At 41.5% G+C, this 21,409-nt stretch overlaps 1 protein-coding gene across 3 annotated transcripts in view; it reads left to right on the top strand.

The window, feature by feature from the left end:
• The window catches only part of LOC128693388 (uncharacterized), an 831,955-nt gene that overhangs the window by 711,106 nt on the left and 99,440 nt on the right, over positions 1-21,409 (top strand). For all 3 annotated transcript variants that reach the window (XM_070097363.1, XM_070097364.1, XM_070097362.1), the window contains one exon: positions 16,057-16,202. In XM_070097363.1, the coding sequence (XP_069953464.1) occupies positions 16,057-16,202 (146 nt within the window). The remainder of the gene's footprint in view (positions 1-16,056; positions 16,203-21,409) is intronic.

The raw sequence follows: 21,409 nt of genomic DNA, 5'->3' as shown, positions 1-21,409 counted from the left end.
GGTGTCAACTGCTGGCTGGACAAATACTGTAAGGAAAATGCGGTAACATTCATTGACAACTGGGACCTCTTCTATGGCAGAAATGACATGTATGCCAGGGATGGGGTTCACTTATCTAGGTCTGGGGTGGTAGCACTGGCAACTTCAGTGGAGGGAGCAGTTAGGACTTTAAACTAGGAATAGTTAGTGGTATGGGTTTTGGCAGGAAAACAGTGAAGTTCCAGTGTAGTAATATTACGAGTTCTAGGGGAGCTAGTAATAAGCAGAACGAGGTAGATATTGAAAAGCCAGTGACTTTGGGTGATAAGGACAGTAATAGGTTTAGTAGAAAAACAGAAATGAGCAGGAAGGGTAAAGAGAAAGGAGAGTCTTTCAATGTTTATTATGCTAATTGCCGTAGTGCTAGGAATAAGATGGACGAGTTGAGATTAGTTGCTAGTGCAGGTAACATTGATGTATTTGCCTTAACTGAGACGTGGTTTAATTCAAAAAGTCGGGACATGCCTGCGGAATGTCATATTCAGGGTTTTAAATTGTTCCAAGTAGATAGAAGTATCGGGAAGGGGGGTGGGGTGGCATTGTATGTCCGAGATCGCTTGAACTGTTGCATAAAAACGGGTATTAAGTCTGAAGTAACACATACAGAGTCTGTTTGGATAGAATTTTCAGAGGGGCATGAAAATCTGATTTTAGGAGTGATATATCGTCCCCCAAACTTAGATAGGGACCAAGGGAGACTACTATGGGAGGAAATTGTTAGGGCCACAAGGCACGTTAATGTAGTAATTGTAGGAGACTTTAACTTTAGTCATGTTGATTGGAATTTCTTGACTGGGAATTTAGAATCATACGACTTCTTAGAAGTAGTTCAGGATTGTTTTTTGAAGCAGTTTGTGACAGAACCTACAAGGGGAAATAACCTGCTTGACTTAGTTCTGGCAAACAATGAATCCCTTGTTAATAATTTAGAAATTTCAGAGGAACTGGGTGCTAGCGACCACAAATCAATTACATTTAGCATTGAATGGAAGTACGATAGTAGCGATAACTCAGTAACAGTCCCAGATTTTCGCTTAGCAGATTACGATGGGCTTAGAGAACACTTATCATCTGTTGACTGGGGTAACGAAGAGAGCTATGAATATGACAGTTTTCTGAACACTATACATGCTGCACAAAGAACGTTTATCCCATATAAAGAAATTAGATCAAATAGAAATGACCCAAAATGGATGAATAATAGGCTCAAATATCTACTAGGGCATAAGAAAGGAATTTATAGGCGTATCAAAAGAGGTGAGGGTCATCTTATGAATCAGTATATTGACATTAAGAGGGACATTAAAATGGGGATAAGAAAAGCCAAAAGGGACTATGAAATTAAAGTTGCTAGGGATTCTAAAACTAACCCAAAAAGTTTTTTCCAGGTATATAGAACAAAAGTTAGAGATAAGATAGGTCCCCTTAAAAATAACTATGGGCACCTTACTGACAAAGAGAATGAAATGTGCTCAATTTTAAATAATTATTTTCACTCGGTTTTTACACAGGAAAACTCTAACAATATTCCAGTAATTAATTTTTATAGTGGGCTAGAAGAAGATAAATTATGTAACATCACAGTCACTAGTGAAATGGTTGTGAAGCAGATAGACAGACTGAAGCAAAATAAGTCGCCGGGTCCTGATGAGGTTTTTTCAAGGGTTCTTAAGGAATGCAAAATGGAACTCTGTGAACCATTAACTAATATTTTTAATTTATCTCTTCAAACGGGAGTAGTGTCTGATATGTGGAAGATGGCTAATGTAATTCCTATTTTTAAAACAGGGGACAAGTCGTTTCCGTCAAATTACCGCCCAATAAGCCTGACCTCAATTGTAGGCAAATTACTAGAGTCAATTATAGCTGAGATTATAAGAAGCCATCTCGATAAGCATAGCTTGATTAAGGATACTCAGCATGGATTCACAAGAGGCCAGTCTTGTCTAACTAATTTATTAACTTTCTTCAGTAAAGCTTTTGAGGCTGTTGACCACGATAAAGAATTTGATATTATTTACTTAGATTTTAGTAAGGCTTTTGATAGAGTTCCGCACCATAGACTGTTAAAGAAAGTGGCAGATCATGGCATTGGGGGAAAAGTGCTCTCGTGGATCGAGTCATGGCTCATTGACAGGAAGCAGAGAGTGTCCATAAATGGGGTTAAATCCGAGTGGGGATCTGTAACAAGTGGCGTTCCACAGGGATCAGTCTTGGGCCCGTTGTTGTTTATAATATATATCAATGATCTTGATGAGGGAATTACTAGTGATATGAGCAAATTCGCCGATGACACAAAGATAGGTAGGATAACTGATTCAAACGTAGATGTTATGGAACTTCAGGAGGATTTAAACAAACTCTATTCTTGGTCAGAAAAGTGGCAGATGCAGTTCAATGTAGATAAATGCAAGGTTCTGAAGCTTGGGAGTGCCCATAACCCTAGTACTTATAAGTTAAATGATGTAGAACTTAGCCATATGGATTGCGAAAAGGACTTGGGGGTTATGGTGAGCAGCAACCTTAAACCAAGACAGCAATGCCTAAGCGTACGTAATAAGGCAAATAGATTACTGGGATTTATATCAAGAAGTGTAAGCAACAGAAGTCCAGAGGTCATACTGCATCTTTATACATCATTAGTAAGGCCTCACCTAGATTATGCAGCTCAGTTCTGGTCTCCATATTACAGAATGGACATAAATTCGTTAGAAAACATTCAGCGTAGAATGACTAAATTAATACATAGCATTAGAAATCTTCCTTATGAAGAAAGATTGAAGACTCTTAAGTTACATTCACTTGTTAGACGAAGAATGAGGGGAGACCTGATCGAAGTGTATAAGTGGAAGATAGGTATTAAAAGGGATATTAATAAGGTCTTGAGAATGTCTCTCCAAGAGAGAACCCGCAGTAATGGATTTAAATTAGATAAGTTTAGATTTAGAAAGGACATAGGAAAGTATTGGTTTGGAAATAGGGTAGTTGATGAGTGGAACAGTCTATCTAGTTGGGTTATTGAGGCTAGGACTTTGGGTAGTTTCAAATTTAGGTTGGATAAGTACATGAGTGGGAAGGGTTGGATTTGAGTGGGACTTTCATACCAGAGCTTATTTCTTGGGTAGCATTGAAAATTGGGTTGGGCAAATGTTTTGTTAGTGGGATGAATTGTAAAGGACCTGCCTAGTATGGGTCAACAGGCCTGCTGCAGTGTTCCTCCTTTCTTATGTTCTTATGTTCTTAATAGGCAGTGCTCCCCACCAGCTCTCAGGAATTCTCGCAAAACACCTCTCTAAACTCTTGGGCACTATCAGTTCAGCACATCTCAAAACTCGGGTGATCTTCTCAATCGCATTCGCAACATCAACATCAGGAACAAGAAACTTTCCAGCTTTGACGTGACTTCCCTATTCACCAAAGTACCTACTACACAAGCCATCGATCTCTTGCGCAGGAAAATTGACGATTCACTTGATCTTTCTATTTCAGCCAGCGATTTCATCGACCTTGTTGAACTATGTGTTGGCTTTACGTGTTTCTCTTTCGAAAATCACCTCTTTCAGCAGACTTTTGGACTATCCATGGGTTCGCCACTCAGTGCGGTCCTGGCGAACCTATACATGGAACATCTAGAAACCGAACGTTTCTCCACCATTATTCCTTCGTCTGTCAACTAGCTCCGTTATGTTGACGACATTCTCCTCATAATTCCTAGACGCTTCAACGTTCAAGCTCTCCAAGACAAGCTCAACCAGGTCGAGCCTTCAATCCAGTTCACACTTGAAGAAGAAGTCGACAACACTCTTCCTTTCCTTGATGTTCTTCTCTGCAAAGCTGACCACGAACTTCGTTTTAATGTCTATCGAAAACCTACCAACCAAAACGATCTTCTCCACTTCTACTCTCATCACGACACCAAAACTATATGTGGTGTAATTATAGGCTTCTTCCTACGTGCACTCAGAATCTGCAGCAATGAGTTTCTTGAGGAAGAATGCACTATAATTGAACAAGTATTTTCTAAACTCCACTATCCTCGTCACTTCATCATAGACTGCAGACGACGGGCATTAAACATCTTCAACACACCCAGAGAAGACACTGCCGAGAAGAGATACATAGTCCTGCCCACCAACTCCATTGCCAAACACGTTTCCAACACCTTTTCCAATACCTCATTCCAAGTATCTACCTCCACAACCACGACCATCAAGGACATTACCAGTGATAGACAGGACAAGCTTCCGCCCTCTGCAGGGGTATACATAATCCCTTGTGGATAAATTAGACACATGTGTTGTTGTTGTTAAAGATTCGCCGGTATTCTCCCGGCCCGGGCCCTTCCACTTGGTGGCCCGGCACTGGCTCCCTGTCTAGGGAGTGTCTGAGACCTAAGTCTCCCATGGGAGGAGGCACAAGTACCCCCCTCATCTTGTGAGCTACAAACTCGGGCTCTGGCACCAACTCTGCCCTAGAAGGGCAAGGCATGGTGTTGATCGTGCTAGCGCTGTGCTCTCCTGTGTGGAGTGTCGTGTGTTGGTGTTCATTTTCATTCATTCATGTTGATTAGCCGGTACTCCCGGTCCAGGTCCCCTCCAGATGGCGACCCGGCAGCGGCCCCCCAGGTGGGGGGTGACGATCATCTTCTTTCCTCTTTCTTGGCCCTCCGGTTGGAGGGTGTCGTCTTCTTCCATCCCGCGCTGACCTCCCCGAAGAGAAGCGCAGTCCGGCAGAGGCAGCAGTTACAGGGTCGATTTTAGCCACACCCCAGTTTTAGCGGACATTCATGGACAGTCGTGCTAGAGGAGGGTACCGTCTTCAAGGTCCCCATTCTGAAGCATCCTGAATTTCCTCTTTGAGGTGTACTCGACTTCCACAAGGTGTTGGGTGTTGGCAGCGAGTAGTCTGGTCATGTCTGCAGTGGTGTATGTAACAGCTTTGTCGTAGGTATACTTGACTGTTCCGTCCTGGAGGCGCTGATGGACCTCTAAAGACAGCATTGTGTTCTAATACTGCTTGGTTGTGTAGAAGTATACACCCTTCAGGTATCGGACTTGTGGTGCAGCAGTGTCAGTGGCACCGTGAGATGCATCCGCAGTTTCTTGTGTTTTTGCTTTCTTGGCTGGTGGCTGAACTGGTGAAGGCGAGATTTCCGACTGGTCAGTTGCTCTAGCAGTGGATGCAAGCGGTAGTGGACTCTCATTGGTGGGGTTTGCCGACGTCTCAGTAGTCTCTGATTGGTCCATCTCTGTGTCTAGTGGAGGTTGTGACAGCGGTGGAGCAGCGGTGATGCTGGTAATATTTGCAGTAGATTTTAGGATCTCAGTGGAAGGTGGTGATGCAGGGAATGTGAGGCCAGGCATATTATTTAGTTTGAAAAGTTCATTGATGGTGGTGTTGAAGGAACCAGGCTCAGCTGCATTCTGTACATGAGCATACATAATGCAATAAAGAATCTTGGTGGAGTCGGCAGTAGGTGCTGGCAGGGAAGTGGTGGGAGCAGCTTGCGTGGCATGTAGTATCTTGGTAGTGTCTGCTTGAAGCTTGGCGATAGCAGAATATGTGGTTGCTTGCGGGTTAGGTTTCTTTTGTTGTTGTTGTTTCTGGAGTATGTCTCTTCTGGTAGGGCACCTGGCAGCAAGAGTATGGTGGTCATTCTTGCAGTTCAAGCATTTAGGTGGTGAAGCAGTAGTGCAATTCTTGAAGTCATGACCCTCACGGCCACAGGTGGAGCAAAACTTCTTGTCCTTGGTAGGACAATCATTTGTGGTGTGTAAGTATGAGTAACAATTATAGCACTGTGAGATATGTTGGAATTTCTCTGCTTCGATGAAGGCTGGGTTGATGTGGAAGTAGTGAATAGCCAGGCCCTCAGCGAGAGCTCTGGCTGCCATGTTGACGTCACTGAAGGTGACCTTCAGCATGGATGAAGCATTGGGTATTTTAGTAATGAAGTCCACCTTGGCCCAAGGGTTCTTTGCTTCGATAGATGACTTGATTTCTTCAGTGGCCTGTACAGTGATAAGGTTGTCGAGTCGCTTGAGGAGCACAGTTCTCCTGGCCCTCAGTGCTGGGGAAGTCAAGACAAGAAATCCCTGGTCTCGTAGAGTGGTAGTAGCAGTAGTGGTAAGTAGTTTCTCAGCCTCTGTGTCGTCTGTACAGACGACAACAAAGGCCTCCTTGAGCGATAAAATCGCATTACATTTGACTTGCAGCCTGCCACTAACGACAGCTGCAAGTGCTAGTTTGGACGACTCATTGGTTGTGCCACTCGCTGGTTTGATCTTTACTCTGTTAGAGTAATGCATTGTTTGTACGTAGACACATGTGCAACTCTTGGGTATCTTTATTGAGGAAACGTTTCGCCACACAGTGGCTTCATCAGTCCATACGTAGGAGAAACTTGAAGAACAGGAGGACAATGAGGTAATCAATCCCTCAACCTTGAGTCGATGTGTTCAGTCCATCAATCTTCTATTCAAGATTGATGGACTGAACACATCGACTCAAGGTTGAGGGACTGATTACCTCATTCTCCTCCTGTTCTTCAAGTTTCTCCTACGTATGGACTGATGAAGCCACTGTGTGGCGAAACGTTTTCTCAATAAAGATACCCAAGAGTTGCACATGTGTCTAATTTATCAACATGTCGGTTCTCTGAACCATTCATCTATAATCCCTTGTAATGACTGCAACAAATTATACGTGGGCGAAACATCAAGGGACCTCCAAACGCGTATTTCAGAACATCAATACGCAAGCAGGTCTGACGATACAAGGAATGCCTGTGTACAACACCATAATTCACACAACCACTTGACAAACTACAGAAACTCAAGACTTATCGCCACAGAAGACAACACTCAATACCGAAGAATCCTGGAATCATCACTTATTTCTATATCCGACAACTTCAACCAGAATAATGGCTTCTATAACATAGCTGAACCACTCGCGAAGAAACTTCTTCATCGCTATCCCACATAAGAACATAGGAATGGAAGAACACTGCAGAAGGTCTGCTCACAAACTTATCCAATCTCCCTTCCAAGCTACCCAAGATTTTAGACTCTATAACCCCACTCGGTAGATCATCAGATGCAGCATTCTCCACCTGACCTCACCATTCTGAACCTGACTATAAATACTCGCGTACCTTCCACCCCAGGTAGATCTGTTTGTGACTTGAAAAAAGCCCACTGTGTGGGCGAAACGTTGTCAATAAAGGATCACATTATACTGCATATGTGTTTATATTTCCACTTCTGCTATCTGCTTTTTTCATGTATGGATCTTACCTCTACAATTTCGCTGTCCAGGTCGCTCCACTTCCTGACTACTCTGAAGTTAAAGAAATATTTCCTAACACACATGTGATTCATCTGTGTTTTTAACTTCCAGCTGTGCCCTTGCATTCCAGTGTCCCGCCTGGGAAAGAGGCTGTCCCTGTCCACCCCTCTATACGCAAATACAAATTCTTTTAGTGGGGCTCTCTCTCTCTCCTCCACTAACACTGGTTTAGGGTTATCATTGTCTCTCAAAGTGACTCATGTGGATAACAAGGGTCATACTTTCTATTACAGTGCTCGTCATTATAGAGATATAGTGTAGTGGAATGTAACAGAAGCAGCACTGTATCACAATACTGTCTTCAACGTGAACGATTTAACTGGGTTACAAGATATATTTATGGCTATAATATGATATAATGCTGGAATAACACTTAGAGTTTTTTTACGCTTCTCTGTTATATGTTTTCGTGATGTAGAAGTTTGCATTTCTATCATATAATGATGTTAGTGGATTCTAAATACAAGACCATGAGAATAAAGAAGAACTGGAGCAGACCTACTAGCCCATGCTAGGCAAGCCCAACTCACACCCACCCACACCCACTCATGTACTTGTCCAACCTATTTTTAAAGGTCTCCAAGGTTTTCACTTCAATGACATTAATTGAAAGTTAGTTCTAGTCATCTACAAGTCTGTTGCTGAACCAGTACTTCCCTACATCCTTTCTAAATTTAAATTTCTCCAAGTTTAATTCATTGCTGCAAGTCCTGTCTTGGTTTGATATCTTCATCACGCTATTTATGCCCTATTTAATTCTAGTTTTCCCTTTCTTCGGCCTATCTTACAAAGAAATATTTCTGATATTTCTCATACATGGAATCAACATCGTCATCCATCTCTATTTTTTTTAGCTCATTTAAGTCCATTCTGTAATATGTAGACCAGAACTGAACAGCATAATCTCACTCAGGCCGGATATTTAAAGTTGAAGTATAACCTGAGAACATCTATTATTTATACTTCTTGAAATATGAAACCAAGAATTCTGTTACCTTTATTGCGAACATTTATGAACTGTCGTTGTGGCTTTAATTTTCCGCTAACCAAAACTCCTAAAACTTTTTCGCGTCCATTTTCATATTATTTAGTTATAGATGTGATGGACATTTTCTCTTCCCAGGAATAAAACTTGACATTTGTCTATATTAAACTGCATCTGCCATTTTTCAGACATCAACTTATACAGATGTTCCTCTAATTCTCTTGTATCCTCATCAGAATTTATTTGACTGTAAATTTTACCGTCATCGGCAAACTTGCTTATGTCGCTATTTATTCCGTTATTCATGTCATTTATGTACACTGTAAACAACAATGGGCCCAATATTGACCACTATAACACGCTACTGCTAACGGCTCCACATTCTGATGTCTCCCCTTTCATGCAAACTCTAAAATTAATGTTAAATCAAGATAATAAGCGTGAATACTAACATACATGGATACATGTCCACTATGTGGACATACCCACATAGTGGACATGTGTCCACTATGTGTTTATGACTTCCTCACTGTAAAACACACACACACACACACACACACACACACACACACACACACACACACACACACGCACACACACACACACACACACACACACACACACACACACACACACACACACACACACACACACACACACACACACACACACACACACACACACACACACACTGGTCATAGCGATACGTTTTACAGTAATGAATTACTTTATTTTTTGCCCAAACAATAGATAATATTACATGCCGTGGGAGTCACACAGTGACTAAGTAAAAGGAGATAATTAGCTTGGATCTATGTAAATATTTAAAAAAAAAATTCCCCACATTTCAAAAGAAACCTTGATACCATGGAGTCAAATTCGACATTGTTGATGGTGTATGTGTTTCTCTTCTACCTTTGTTTGTTGATGGTGTATGTGTTTCTCTTCCACCTTTGTTTGTTGATGGTGTATCTGTCTCTTTTCTGCCGCTGTGTATTGTTGCAGTTTTCAGCATGGGTTATAAATAATGGGAGCAGTGTTTGTTGCGCTCTCAACCAGGACACACAGACACACAGTCACCTTTTTCCCTTCAATATGTGAAACAAACATTAATTAGATATATTTTAACTGGAGAGAGAGAGAGAGAGAGAGAGAGAGAGAGAGAGAGAGAGAGAGAGAGAGAGAGAGAGAGAGAGAGAGAGAGAGAGAGAGAGAGAGAGAGAGAGAGAGGGAGGGACAGACTGACAGAAAGGGGACATTTAGCAAATACACTTCGTTACTTTTAAAGTAGTTATAATCAACAGCAGTGTTGATCGAAATCCAGAAAAAATAGTACGTCAGTTCCAATTCCTCGGATCAACAGTCCTTCAGCGGCATCCATTCAACCTCCCTTGAAGGGTCTGCCCACTTGCTGGCTCCTTGAAGAAGTTATTGAGTCGCACTTCTCTTAAGTGATGAGAGAGTCAACAACTGCGAGTCTTTTGTGCAATCACCAGAACTGTTGTTGAGTCTTCACTCTGCTGCTGTGTTGCTGAGTCTTCCGTTGCTGCTGTGTTGCTGAGTCTTCCGTTGCTGCTGTGTTGCTGAGTCTTCCGTTGCTGCTGTGTTGCTGAGTCTTCCGTTGCTGCTGTGTTGCTGAGTCTTCACTCTGCTGCTGTGTTGCTGAGTCTTCCGTTGCTGCTGTGTTGTTTCTTGTACAAGCTACTGCACTGCTTATTGCACAAGTTGCTACTGTGTTGTACAAGCTACTGCATTGTTCCTAGTGCAAGCTACTGCATTGTTCCTTGTACAAGCTACTGCATTGTTCCAAGTGCAAGCTACTGCATTGTTCCTTGTACAAGCTACTGCATTGTTCCTTGTACAAGTTAATGCATTGTTCCTTGTACAAGTTACTGCATTGTTCCTTGTACAAGCTACTGCAGCTACTGCAAGCAAGCTACTGCATTGTTCCTTGTACAAGCTGCTGCATTGTTCCTTGTACAAGCTACTGCATTGTTCCTTGTACAAGCTACTGCATTGTTCCTAGCTGCTGCAACAAGCTACTGCATTGTTCCTTGTACAAGCTACTGCATTGTTCCTAGTGCAAGCTACTGCATTGTTCCTTGTACAAGCTACTGCATTGTTCCTAGTGCAAGCTACTGCATTGTTCCTTGTACAAGCTACTGCATTGTTCCTAGTGCAAGCTACTGCATTGTTCCTTGTACAAGCTACTGCATTGTTCCTTGTACAAGCTACTGCATTGTTCCTTGTACAAGCTACTGCATTGTTCCTTGTACAAGCTACTGCATTGTTCCTTGTACAAGCTACTGCATTGTTCCTTGTACAAGCTACTGCATTGTTCCTTGTACAAGCTACTGCATTGTTCCTTGTACAAGCTACTGCATTGTTCCTTGTACAAGCTACTGCATTGTTCCTTGTACAAGCTACTGCATTGTTCCTAGTGCAAGCTACTGCATTGTTCCTTGTACAAGCTACTGCATTGTTCCTAGTGCAAGCTACTGCATTGTTCCTTGTACAAGCTACTGCATTGTTCCTAGTGCAAGCTACTGCATTGTTCCTTGTACAAGCTACTGCATTGTTCCTTGTACAAGCTACTGCATTGTTCATTGCAGCAGCTTCAAGGCTCCTGCTCAGGTTTAGTCTCGGGGTTAATGAGTCAGGTGACTTCTGGAGCACTTGCTTGTCTCAGAAGAAGAAGAAGTAGATGATGATGATGATGATGATGATGATGATGATGATGATGATGATGATGATGATGATGATGATGATGATGATGATGAAGACGAAGAAGAAGAAGAAGAAGAAGAAGAAGAAGAACAACAACAACAACAACAACAACAACAACAACAACAACAGCAATAACAACAGCAACAACTCCAACAACAGCAATATCAACAGCAACAACAATAACAACAGCAATAACAAACACCAACAAAAACAACAACAACAGCAGCAATAACAACAGCAACAACAACAACAACAACAGCAATATCAACAGCAACAACAATAACAACAACAATAACAAACACCAGCAACAACAACAACAACAACAGCAATATCAACAGCAACAACAATAACAACAGCAATAACAAACACCAACAAAAACAACAACAACAGCAGCAATAACAACAGCAACAACAACAACAACAACAGCAATATCAACAGCAACAACAATAACAACAACAATAACAAACACCAGCAAAAACAACAACAACAACAGCAATAACAACAGCAACTACAATAACAGTAAACTTAACAACAACAACCTAAGAACAACAATTTAACAATAACAACAACTTAACAATAAAAGCAACAACAACCTAACAACAATAACGTGTGGTGTTCTATTAGTTGAAATAACATGACAGAATTGTTTGTAATAAGAAAAATGAAAATATCTTAAAATAATAAATATCCCTATGTTCACCTGTCAACCTTTTCTAGGGACTAAGATCCTAGGCCTAGTGTGTATCCATGTGTTCTTACGCTATTGTGTATCCATGTGTTCTTACACTATTGTGTATCCATGTGTTCTTACACTATTGTGTATCCATGTGTTCTTACACTATTGTGTATCCATGTGTTCTTACGCTAACTTCGACAGAGAACATTGGAGGTGACCAATAAACTAGCCACGTACTGGAGGTTGATATCCTGGCTTACTGATGCAAAGTACGTCACATCAAGTATAAACACAGACTTAGATCAGTATGCTCTAGAACTGCTCGATGAAGCTGCGCATTAAAATACTCGAAGTTGTCTTACACATCAGCAGACAACTACAGTCACTGGAGGCAATCTGTTGATACCGACCCCATGGCTCAGCAGTTACCCCCATGAATATAATGCTAAGCAGCCTCACCAGTGTCTCACAGTGTAGTACCACAAGGTACTGAGGTATAGGTGTCAGGCACCCTCACCAATGCCTTACAGTGTAGTACCACAGGGTACTGAGGTACAGGTGCCAGGTACCAAGCTCTGATCAGGCAGCCCACGTAACAAAATAAGAGAAAATTTATAACACAATTTTCCAAACAGTTCACTGCCGTCCTGTGTTACCAAAGTTATCGAGAAAAAGTGATAATATTGCTATCTATATTCAGTGTGCTTTGTTTTCATCCAGTAATTACTGCTATCGGAATATATATATATATATATATATATATATATATATATATATATATATATATATATATATATATATATATATATATATATATATATATATATATTATTGTGACAACGAACGAGTGGTATTAAATTAATAACTGTTTGTGGAAACTAGTACACCAAATGGGGATTTGAATGAAATTAGCTCAGAGGCACCCACACCACCGTATGTCCTCGGATCAAGGTAAAACACCTAGCTCTGCTGGGTGCTTGATTCTTGTAGGATTGTGTGGTCCAGTGGGTTAGAGAGTCATGTGATTTTCGCTCACCACGAGGCAGGGCCAAAACGACATGAGTTCGAATCCTCGGCTTGTCGCAGTGTTGTTATTCATTAATACCATTCGTTCGTGGTTACAATAATATATATATACTGTTAGTGAAGGCTCGTACACCAGACAGGGAGTAGAATGAAATGACCTCAGAGGCACCCATACCACCGTATGTCCTCGGATCCATGTAAAACACCTAGCTCTGCTGGGTGCTTCTTTTTTGTAGGATTGCGTAGTCCCGTGGGTTAGAGCATCATGTGTGATTTTCGCTCATAAGGTGGGCCAAAACAACATGGGTTCGAATCCTCAGTTAGTCTCAGTGTTGTTATTGATATATATATATATATATATATATATATATATATATATATATATATATATATATATATATATATATATGTATGTGTGTGTGTGTGTGTGTGTGTGTGTATTCACCTATTTGTGGTTGCAGGGGTCGATACATAGCTCCTGGCCCCCTCCTCTTCACTGGTCGCTACTAGGTCCTCTCTTTCCTGCTCCATGAGCTTCATCATACCTCGTCTTAAAACTATATACGGTTCCTGCCTCCACTACTTCACTTGCCAGACTACTGCACTTCCTGACAACTCTATGACTAAAGAAGTACTTCCTAACATCTCTCTGACTCATCTGAGTCTTCAACTTCCAACTGTGACCCCTTGTGTGTGTGCCTCATGTCTTGAACATCCTGTCTCTGTCCACCTTGTCAATTCCTCTCAGTATTTTGTAAGTCGTGATCATGTCTCCCCTAACCCTCCAGTCCTCCAGTGTCCTCAGACCGATTTCCCTTAACCTTTCTTCGTAGGACATTCCCCTAATCTCTGGAACTAGCCTTGATGCAAACCTTTGCACTTTCTCTAATTTCTTGATGTGTTTGGCCAGGTGTGGGTTCCAAACCGGTGCTGCATACTCCAGTATGAGCCTGACGTACACGGTGTATAGAGTCTTGAACGATTCCTTACTGAGGTATCAGAACGCAATTCTCATGTTTGCTAGGCGCCCATATGCTGCAGCAGTTATCTGGTTGATGTGTACTTCCGGAGATGTGCTCGTTGTTATACTCACCCCAAGAGCTTTCTCCTGGAGTGAGGTTTGCAGGCTTTGGCCACCTAGCCCATACTCTATCTGCGGTCTTCTTTGCCATTCCCCGATCTTCATGACTTTGCATTTGGCAGGGTTAAAATCGAGGAGCCAGTTGCTGGACCAACTTTCCAGCCTGTCCAGGTCTCTTTGTAGTCCTGCTTGATCCTCATCTGATTGAATTCTCGTCATTAACTTCATATTATCTGCAAACAGGGACACTTCTGAGTCTATTCCTTCCGTCATGTCATTCGCATGTGTGTGTGTGTGTGTGTGTGTGTATGTGTGTGTTTGTGTGTCGTGCCGAATAGGTAATACTTGCTATTTGTCTTAAACAGCAGTGTTCTTCTTGCCGAATAAGGCAAGCGAAAATTTCTGTATGCAGTAATTTCGCAAAAATCATTCCGGACCTAACGATAAAACATATATTTCAATGTGCTTATTTTTAAATTATTGCAGACTTATCTAAAATATATTTAGTTGGAAGAGGCTAAATTAAATTGCGCTTGTTATGTGATGGGGTTTGTGAGGAGATATTAGGGTAAGAAATACACACATTGGATGTTTGGAGGCGTATAATTAAGAGAGTCTCGAGGAGAAGCCCAGAATCATTGCCGTCAAGTATACACCAGCCATGAACTGAGAAGGAACACAGTGGCCTACGGCTCTTACGAGCGGGACTCGTGACGTCACGCAAGAAGGGAGCGTATATATAATATACCTGGGTTTATCTAAGTATACGAGACAAGTACACAGTAACACTACCTACAGTTATAATAAGGTTAGGTAGGTTTTCTAAGGTTCTTTTGGTACAAAATTATCAATTTTTACATTAACATAAATGAAAAATATATCTTTAAACATACAAGAGAAAATTTTAGAAAAGACTTTATTTTAAATTTATTCTTACTAATTGACCAATTTTACCTATTCGGCACGACATATATATATATATATATATATATATATATATATATATATATATATATATATATATATATATATATATATATATATATATATATATATATATATATATATATATCAAAATATCCACAGTGATAATTAGTGAAATTATTATTATTATTATTATTATTATTATTAGTATTAGTATTATTATTATTAAACAATTTAAATCTTACATTATACGAGCAAAAACATTTGATGCATAGAACATAGTTTATATAAAAATTTGTATGAGGAATATAAATTATTACAGCCAAGAAACTTTTTATATACACTGGACAGTAAAAAAAATTAGTCCAAAAATAATTACCGTCCAAAATTAGCCAAAAAAAAATCAGTCTTTTCTAATTTCCTGATTTTTTTAATAACGTCGACGAAGGTGAAAAATAAATTCATTTTTCTTTTGATATTAATGAGAAATTATATTAATTTTTTAACTTTTTTAAATTATATTAATTTTTTTTTCCAGGTAAATTATATAAGGTAATTATTTTACCAGGTTATCTAATTATCATTTTGAAAAAGATGCTTTTCGAATTATTAACCCCAGAGGGTTTAAAAACCTGGGTTAAGAAGCCAGAATAACCCAGGAAATTATCTAGTGTGGCTTGTTTGTGTCCATGTGACCTCTGTTGTCTAGTAAACTACCAGGTACCTATTTACTGCTAGGTGAACAGGGGCAGCAGGTGTGAGGTGACTTAACCAAACGTTTCGCCTGAGGTGACAACATGGTATGTAGGAGCTAATTTCCCCCCTCACTCCCCATCCCTCGCTGTGTTAAAGCAGTGTTAAGACACTGTTGTGTTTACTTACTGCTGTGTTTACTCAGTGCTGTGTTTCAGGCTATTAACTAAGTGCTGTGCTACACTGAGTGCTGTGTTTCAGACTCTGTTAACTAAGTGCTGTGCTATACTGAGTACTGTGTTTCAGACTATTAACTAAGTGCTGTGCTACACTGAGTGCTGTGTTTCAGACTCTATTAACTAAGTGCTGTGCTATACTTAGTACTGTGTTTCAGACTCTATTAACTAAGTGCTGTGCTACACTGGGTGCTGTGTTTCAGACTCTATTAACTAAGTGCTGTGTTACACTGAATACTGTGTTTCAGACTGTATTAACTAAGTACTGTGTTACAGTGAGTGCTGTGTTTCACACTATTAACTAAGTGCTGTGTTACAGACGTGCCTGAGGCAAGGATCACAGTGTGGGGTAAAGAAGTGAGTGTGAGTGAGACAGGTCACCTGGCCACAGTGGGTAGTGACCTCACCTTCCTGTGTTCGGTCACAGCTCACCCACCCGCCTACAACGTTACCTGGCTTCATAACGTGAGTACATGTGTGTGAGTAACTACCTGTTTGTAACTGCCTGTTTGTAACTACCTGTTCGTAACTACCTGTTTGTAAATACCTGTATGTAAATACTTGTTTGTAATTGCCTCTTTCTAACTACATGTTTGTAACTACCTGTTTGTAACTACTTATTTGTAACTACCTGTTTGTAACTACCTGTTTATAACTACTTGTTTGTAACTACCTTTTCGTAACTACCTGTTTGTAAATACTTGTTTGTAACTACTTGTCTGTAACTACCTGTTGGTAACTACTTATTTGTAACTACCTATTTGTAACTACTTGTTTGTAATTGCCTCTTTCTAACTACATGCTTGTAACTACATGCTTGTAACTGCCTGTTTGTAACTACCTGTTTGTAACTACCTGTTCGTAACTACCTGTTTGTAACTACCTGTTCGTAACTACCTGTTTGTAACTACCTGTTTGTAACTACTTATTTGTAACTACCTATTTGTAACTACTTGTTTCTAACTATCTGTTTGTAACTACCTCTTTGCATCTAACTATCTGAGTTTCCGAGTAATGAGTTCCAGCTCTTGGTCCCGCCTCTTAAATCACGACCAAATAACGTGAAATTGCCTAATCATACACATTTTAATTCCCTGCACCTGCAAGCACTCCACTTCACTGCTCAGCTAATTTCTTATCACCTCTTAAACTGAAGAAATATTCCGTACAACCCTGTGTATATTCCATAGTGTAGTTACCAACTTTACGACCCACACAATTTCCTTATTGCTACATCATTAATAAATGTATCGTTGTCTACACTAGATACACTTCGCGGAATTTCCACGTTGTGAGTATATGATCATTCGTTCTTCAGTACTGCGAGATGTAACTCTTGTATTCTTTTCACTTCCTCATTCTCCTCAACTCAGGGACTAGTCTGGATGCTCTCCTTTATACTTTTATCAAGCTTCACTCTGTAGTTTACAAGTTGTGTGTTCCACACGGCGCTGCATACTAAAAACTGTGTCGCACCTGAATTTCTTCAGGTCATTCTTGTGTTTGTAAGTTTGACTTGTGTTGCTGGTGTTATTCTCTTGGTGTGTACCTCTGGAGACTTGTGGTAGTGGATATTACCAGGTGTGGGGACTTGTGGTAGTGGATATTACCAGGTGTGGGGACTTGTGGTAGTGGATATTACCAGGTGTGGGGACTTTTGGTAGTGGATATTACCAGGTATGCAGACGTGTGGCACTGGATATTACTAGGTGTGGAGACTTGTGGTACTGGATATTACAAGGTGTGGAGACTTGTGGTACTGGATATTACCAGGTGGGGGGACTTGTGGTAGTGGATATTACCAGGTGTGGAGACTTGTTGTAGTGGATATTACCAGGTATGTAGACGTGTGGCACTGGATATTACCAGGTGTGGAGACTTGTGGTAGTGGATATTATCAGGTGTGGAGACTTGGGGTACTGGATATTAAAAGGGGTGGAGACTTGTGGTAGTGGATATTACCAGGTGTGGAGACTTGTGGTAGTGGATATTACCAGGTGTGGAGACTTGTGGTAGTGGATATTACCAGGTGTGGAGACTTGTGGTAGTGGATATTACCAGGTGTGGAGACTTGTGGTAGTGGATATTACCAGGTGTGGAGACTTGTGGTAGTGGATATTACCAGGTGTGGAGACTTGAGGTAGTGGACATTACAAGGTGTGGAGACTTGTGGTAGTGGATATTACCAGGTGTGGGGACTTGTGGTAGTGGATATTACCAGGTGTGGAAACTTATGGTACTGGATATTACAAGGTGTGGAGATTTGTGGTACTGGATATTACTAGAAGTGGAGACTTGTGGTACTGGATATTACCAGGTGTGGAGACTTCTGGTACTGGATATTACTAGGTGTGGAGACTTGTGGTAGTGGATATTACCAGGTGTGGAAACTTATGGTACTGGATATTACAAGGTGTGGAGATTTGTGGTACTGGATATTACTAGAAGTGGAGACTTGTGGTACTGGATATTACCAGGTGTGGAGACTTCTGGTACTGGATATTACCAGGTGTGGAGACTTGTGGTACTGGATATTACCAGGTGTGGGGACTTGTGGTAGTGGATATTACCAGGTATGTAGACGTGTGGCACTGGATATTACTAGGTGTGGAGACTTGTGGTACTGGATATTACCAGGTGTGGAGACTTGTTGTAGTGGATATTACCAGGTATGTAGACGTGTGGCACTGGATATTACCAGGTGTGGAGACTTGTGGTAGTGGATATTATCAGGTGTGGAGACTTGGGGTACTGGATATTACCAGGTGTGGAGACTTGTGGTAGTGGATATTACCAGGTGTGGAGACTTGTGGTAGTGGAAATTACCAGGTGTGGAGACTTGTGGTAGTGGATATTACCAGGTGTGGAGACTTGTGGTACTGGATATTACCAGGTGTGGAGATTTGTGGTAGTGGATATTACCAGGTGTGGAGACTTGTGGTAGTGGATATTACCAGGTGTCGAGACTTGTGGTAGTGGATATTACCAGGAGTGGAGACTTGTGGTAGTGGATATTACCAGGTGTGGAGACTTATGGTAGTGGATATTATCAGGTGTGGAGACTTGGGGTACTGGATATTACCAGGTGTGGAGACTTGTGGTAGTGGATATTACCAGGTGTGGAGACTTGTGGTAGAGGAAATTACCAGGTGTGGAGACTTGTGGTAGTGGATATTACCAGGTGTGGAGACTTGTGGTAGTGGATATTACCAGGTGTGGAGACTTGTGGTACTGGATATTACCAGGTGTGGAGACTTGTGGTAGTGGATATTACCAGGTGTGGAGACTTGCGTACTGGATATTACTAGAAGTGGAGACTTGTGGGACTGGATATTACCAGGTGTGGGGACTTGTGGTAGTGGATATTACCAGGTATGCAGACGTGTGGCACTGGATATTAATAGGTGTGGAGACTTGTGGTACTGGATATTACCAGGTGTGGAGACTTGTTGTAGTGGATATTACCAGGTATGTAGACGTGTGGCACTATATATTACCAGGTGTGGAGACTTGTGGTAGAGGATATTATAAGGTGTGGAGACTTGTGGTACTGGATATTACCAGGCGTGGAGACTTGTGGTAGTGGATATTACCAGGTGTAGAGACTTGTGGTAGTGGATATTACCAGGTGTGGAGACTTGTGATAGTGGATATTACCAGGTGTGGAGACTTGTGGTAGTGGATATTACCAGGTGTGGAAACTTGTGGTAGTGGATATTATCAGGTGTGGAGACTTGTAGTAGTGGATATTACCAGGTGTGGAGACTTGTGGTAGTGGATATTACCAGGTGTAAAGACTTGAGGTAGTGGATATTACCAGGTGTGGAGACTTGTGGTACTGGATATTACCAGGTGTGGAGACTTGTGGTAGTGGATATTACCAGGTGTGGAGACTTGTGGTAGTGGATATTACCAGGTGTGGAAACTTATGGTACTGGATATTACAAGGTGTGGAGACTTGTGGTACTGGATATTACTAGAAGTGGAGACTTGTGGTACTAGATATTACCAGGTGCGGAGACTTCTGGTACTGGATATTACCAGGTGTGGAGACTTGTGGTACTGGATATTACCAAGTGTGGGGACTTGTGGTAGTGGATATTACCAGGTATGTAGATGTGTGGCACTGGATATTACTAGGTGTGGAGACTTGTGGTACTGGATATTACTAGGTGTGGAGACTTGTTGTAGTGGTTATTACCAGGTATGTAGACGTGTGGCACTGGATATTACCAGGTGTGGAGACTTATGGTAGTGGATATTATCAGGTGTGGAGACTTGGGGTACTGGATATTACCAGGTGTGGAGACTTGTGGTAGTGGATATTACCAGGTGTGGAGACTTGTGGTAGAGGAAATTACCAGGTGTGGAGACTTGTGGTACTGGATATTACCAGGTGTGGAGACTTATGATACTGGATATTACCAGGTGTGGAGACCTGTGGTAGTGGATATTACCAGGTATTTAGACGTGTGGCACTGGATATTACTAGGTGTGGAGACTTGTGGTACTGGATATTACCAGGTGTGGAGACTTGTTGTAGTGGATATTACCAGGTGTGGAGATTTGTGGTAGTGGATATTATCAGGTGTGGAGACTTGTGGTAGTGGATATTACCAGGTGTGGAGACTTGTAATAGTGGATATTACCAGGTGTGGAGACTTGTGTCAGTGGATATTACCAGGTATTTAGACGTGTGGCACTGGATATTACTAGGTGTGGAGACTTGTGGTACTGGATATTACCAGGTGTGGAGACTTGTTGTAGTGGATATTACCAGGTATGTAGACGTGTGGCACTGGATATTACCAGGTGTGGAGATTTGTAGTAGTGGATATTATCAGGTGTGGAGACTTGTGGTACTGGATATTACCAGGTGTGGAGACTTGTGGTAGTGGATATTACCAGGTGTGGAGACTTGTGGCAGTGGATATTACCGGGTCTAGAGACTTTTGATAGTGGACATTACCAGGTGTGGAGACTTGTGGTAGTGGATATTACCAGGTGTGGAGACTTGTGGCAGTGGATATTACCGTGTCTAGAGACTTTTGATAGTGGACATTACCAGGTGTGGAGACGTGTGGTAGTGGATATTACCAGGTGTGGAGACTTGTGGCAGTGGATATTACCGGGTCTAGAGACTTTTGATAGTGGACATTACCAGGTGTGGAGACTTGTGGTAGTGGATATTACCAGGTGTGGAGACTTGTGGCAGTGGATATTACAGGGTCTAGAGACTTTTGATACTGGACATTACCAGGTGTGGAGACGTGTGGTAGTGGATATTACCAGGTGTGGAAACTTGTGGTAGTGGATATTACCAGGTGTGGAGACTTGTGGCAGTGGATATTACCAGGTCTAGAGACTTTTGATAGTGGACATTACCAGGTGTGGAGACGTGTGGTAATGGGTATTACCAGGTCTGGAGACGTGTGGTAGTGGATATTACCAGGTCTGGAGACGTGTGGTAGTGGATATTACCAGGTCTGGAGACGTGTGGTAGTGGATATTACCAGGTCTGGAGACGTGTGGTAGTGGATATTACCATGTCTGGAGACGTGTGGTAGTGGATATTACCAGGTCTGGAGACGTGTGGTAGTGGATATTACCAGGTCTGGAGACGTGTGGTAGTGGATATTACCAGGTCTGGAGACGTGTGGTAGTGGATATTA

The sequence above is a fragment of the Cherax quadricarinatus genome, chromosome 57 (genome assembly GCF_038502225.1).
Source record: "Cherax quadricarinatus isolate ZL_2023a chromosome 57, ASM3850222v1, whole genome shotgun sequence".
NCBI lineage: Eukaryota > Metazoa > Arthropoda > Malacostraca > Decapoda > Parastacidae > Cherax > Cherax quadricarinatus.
The sequence above is the reverse complement of the archived record's forward strand: the minus strand, read 5'-3'. Positions and strand labels throughout refer to the sequence as shown.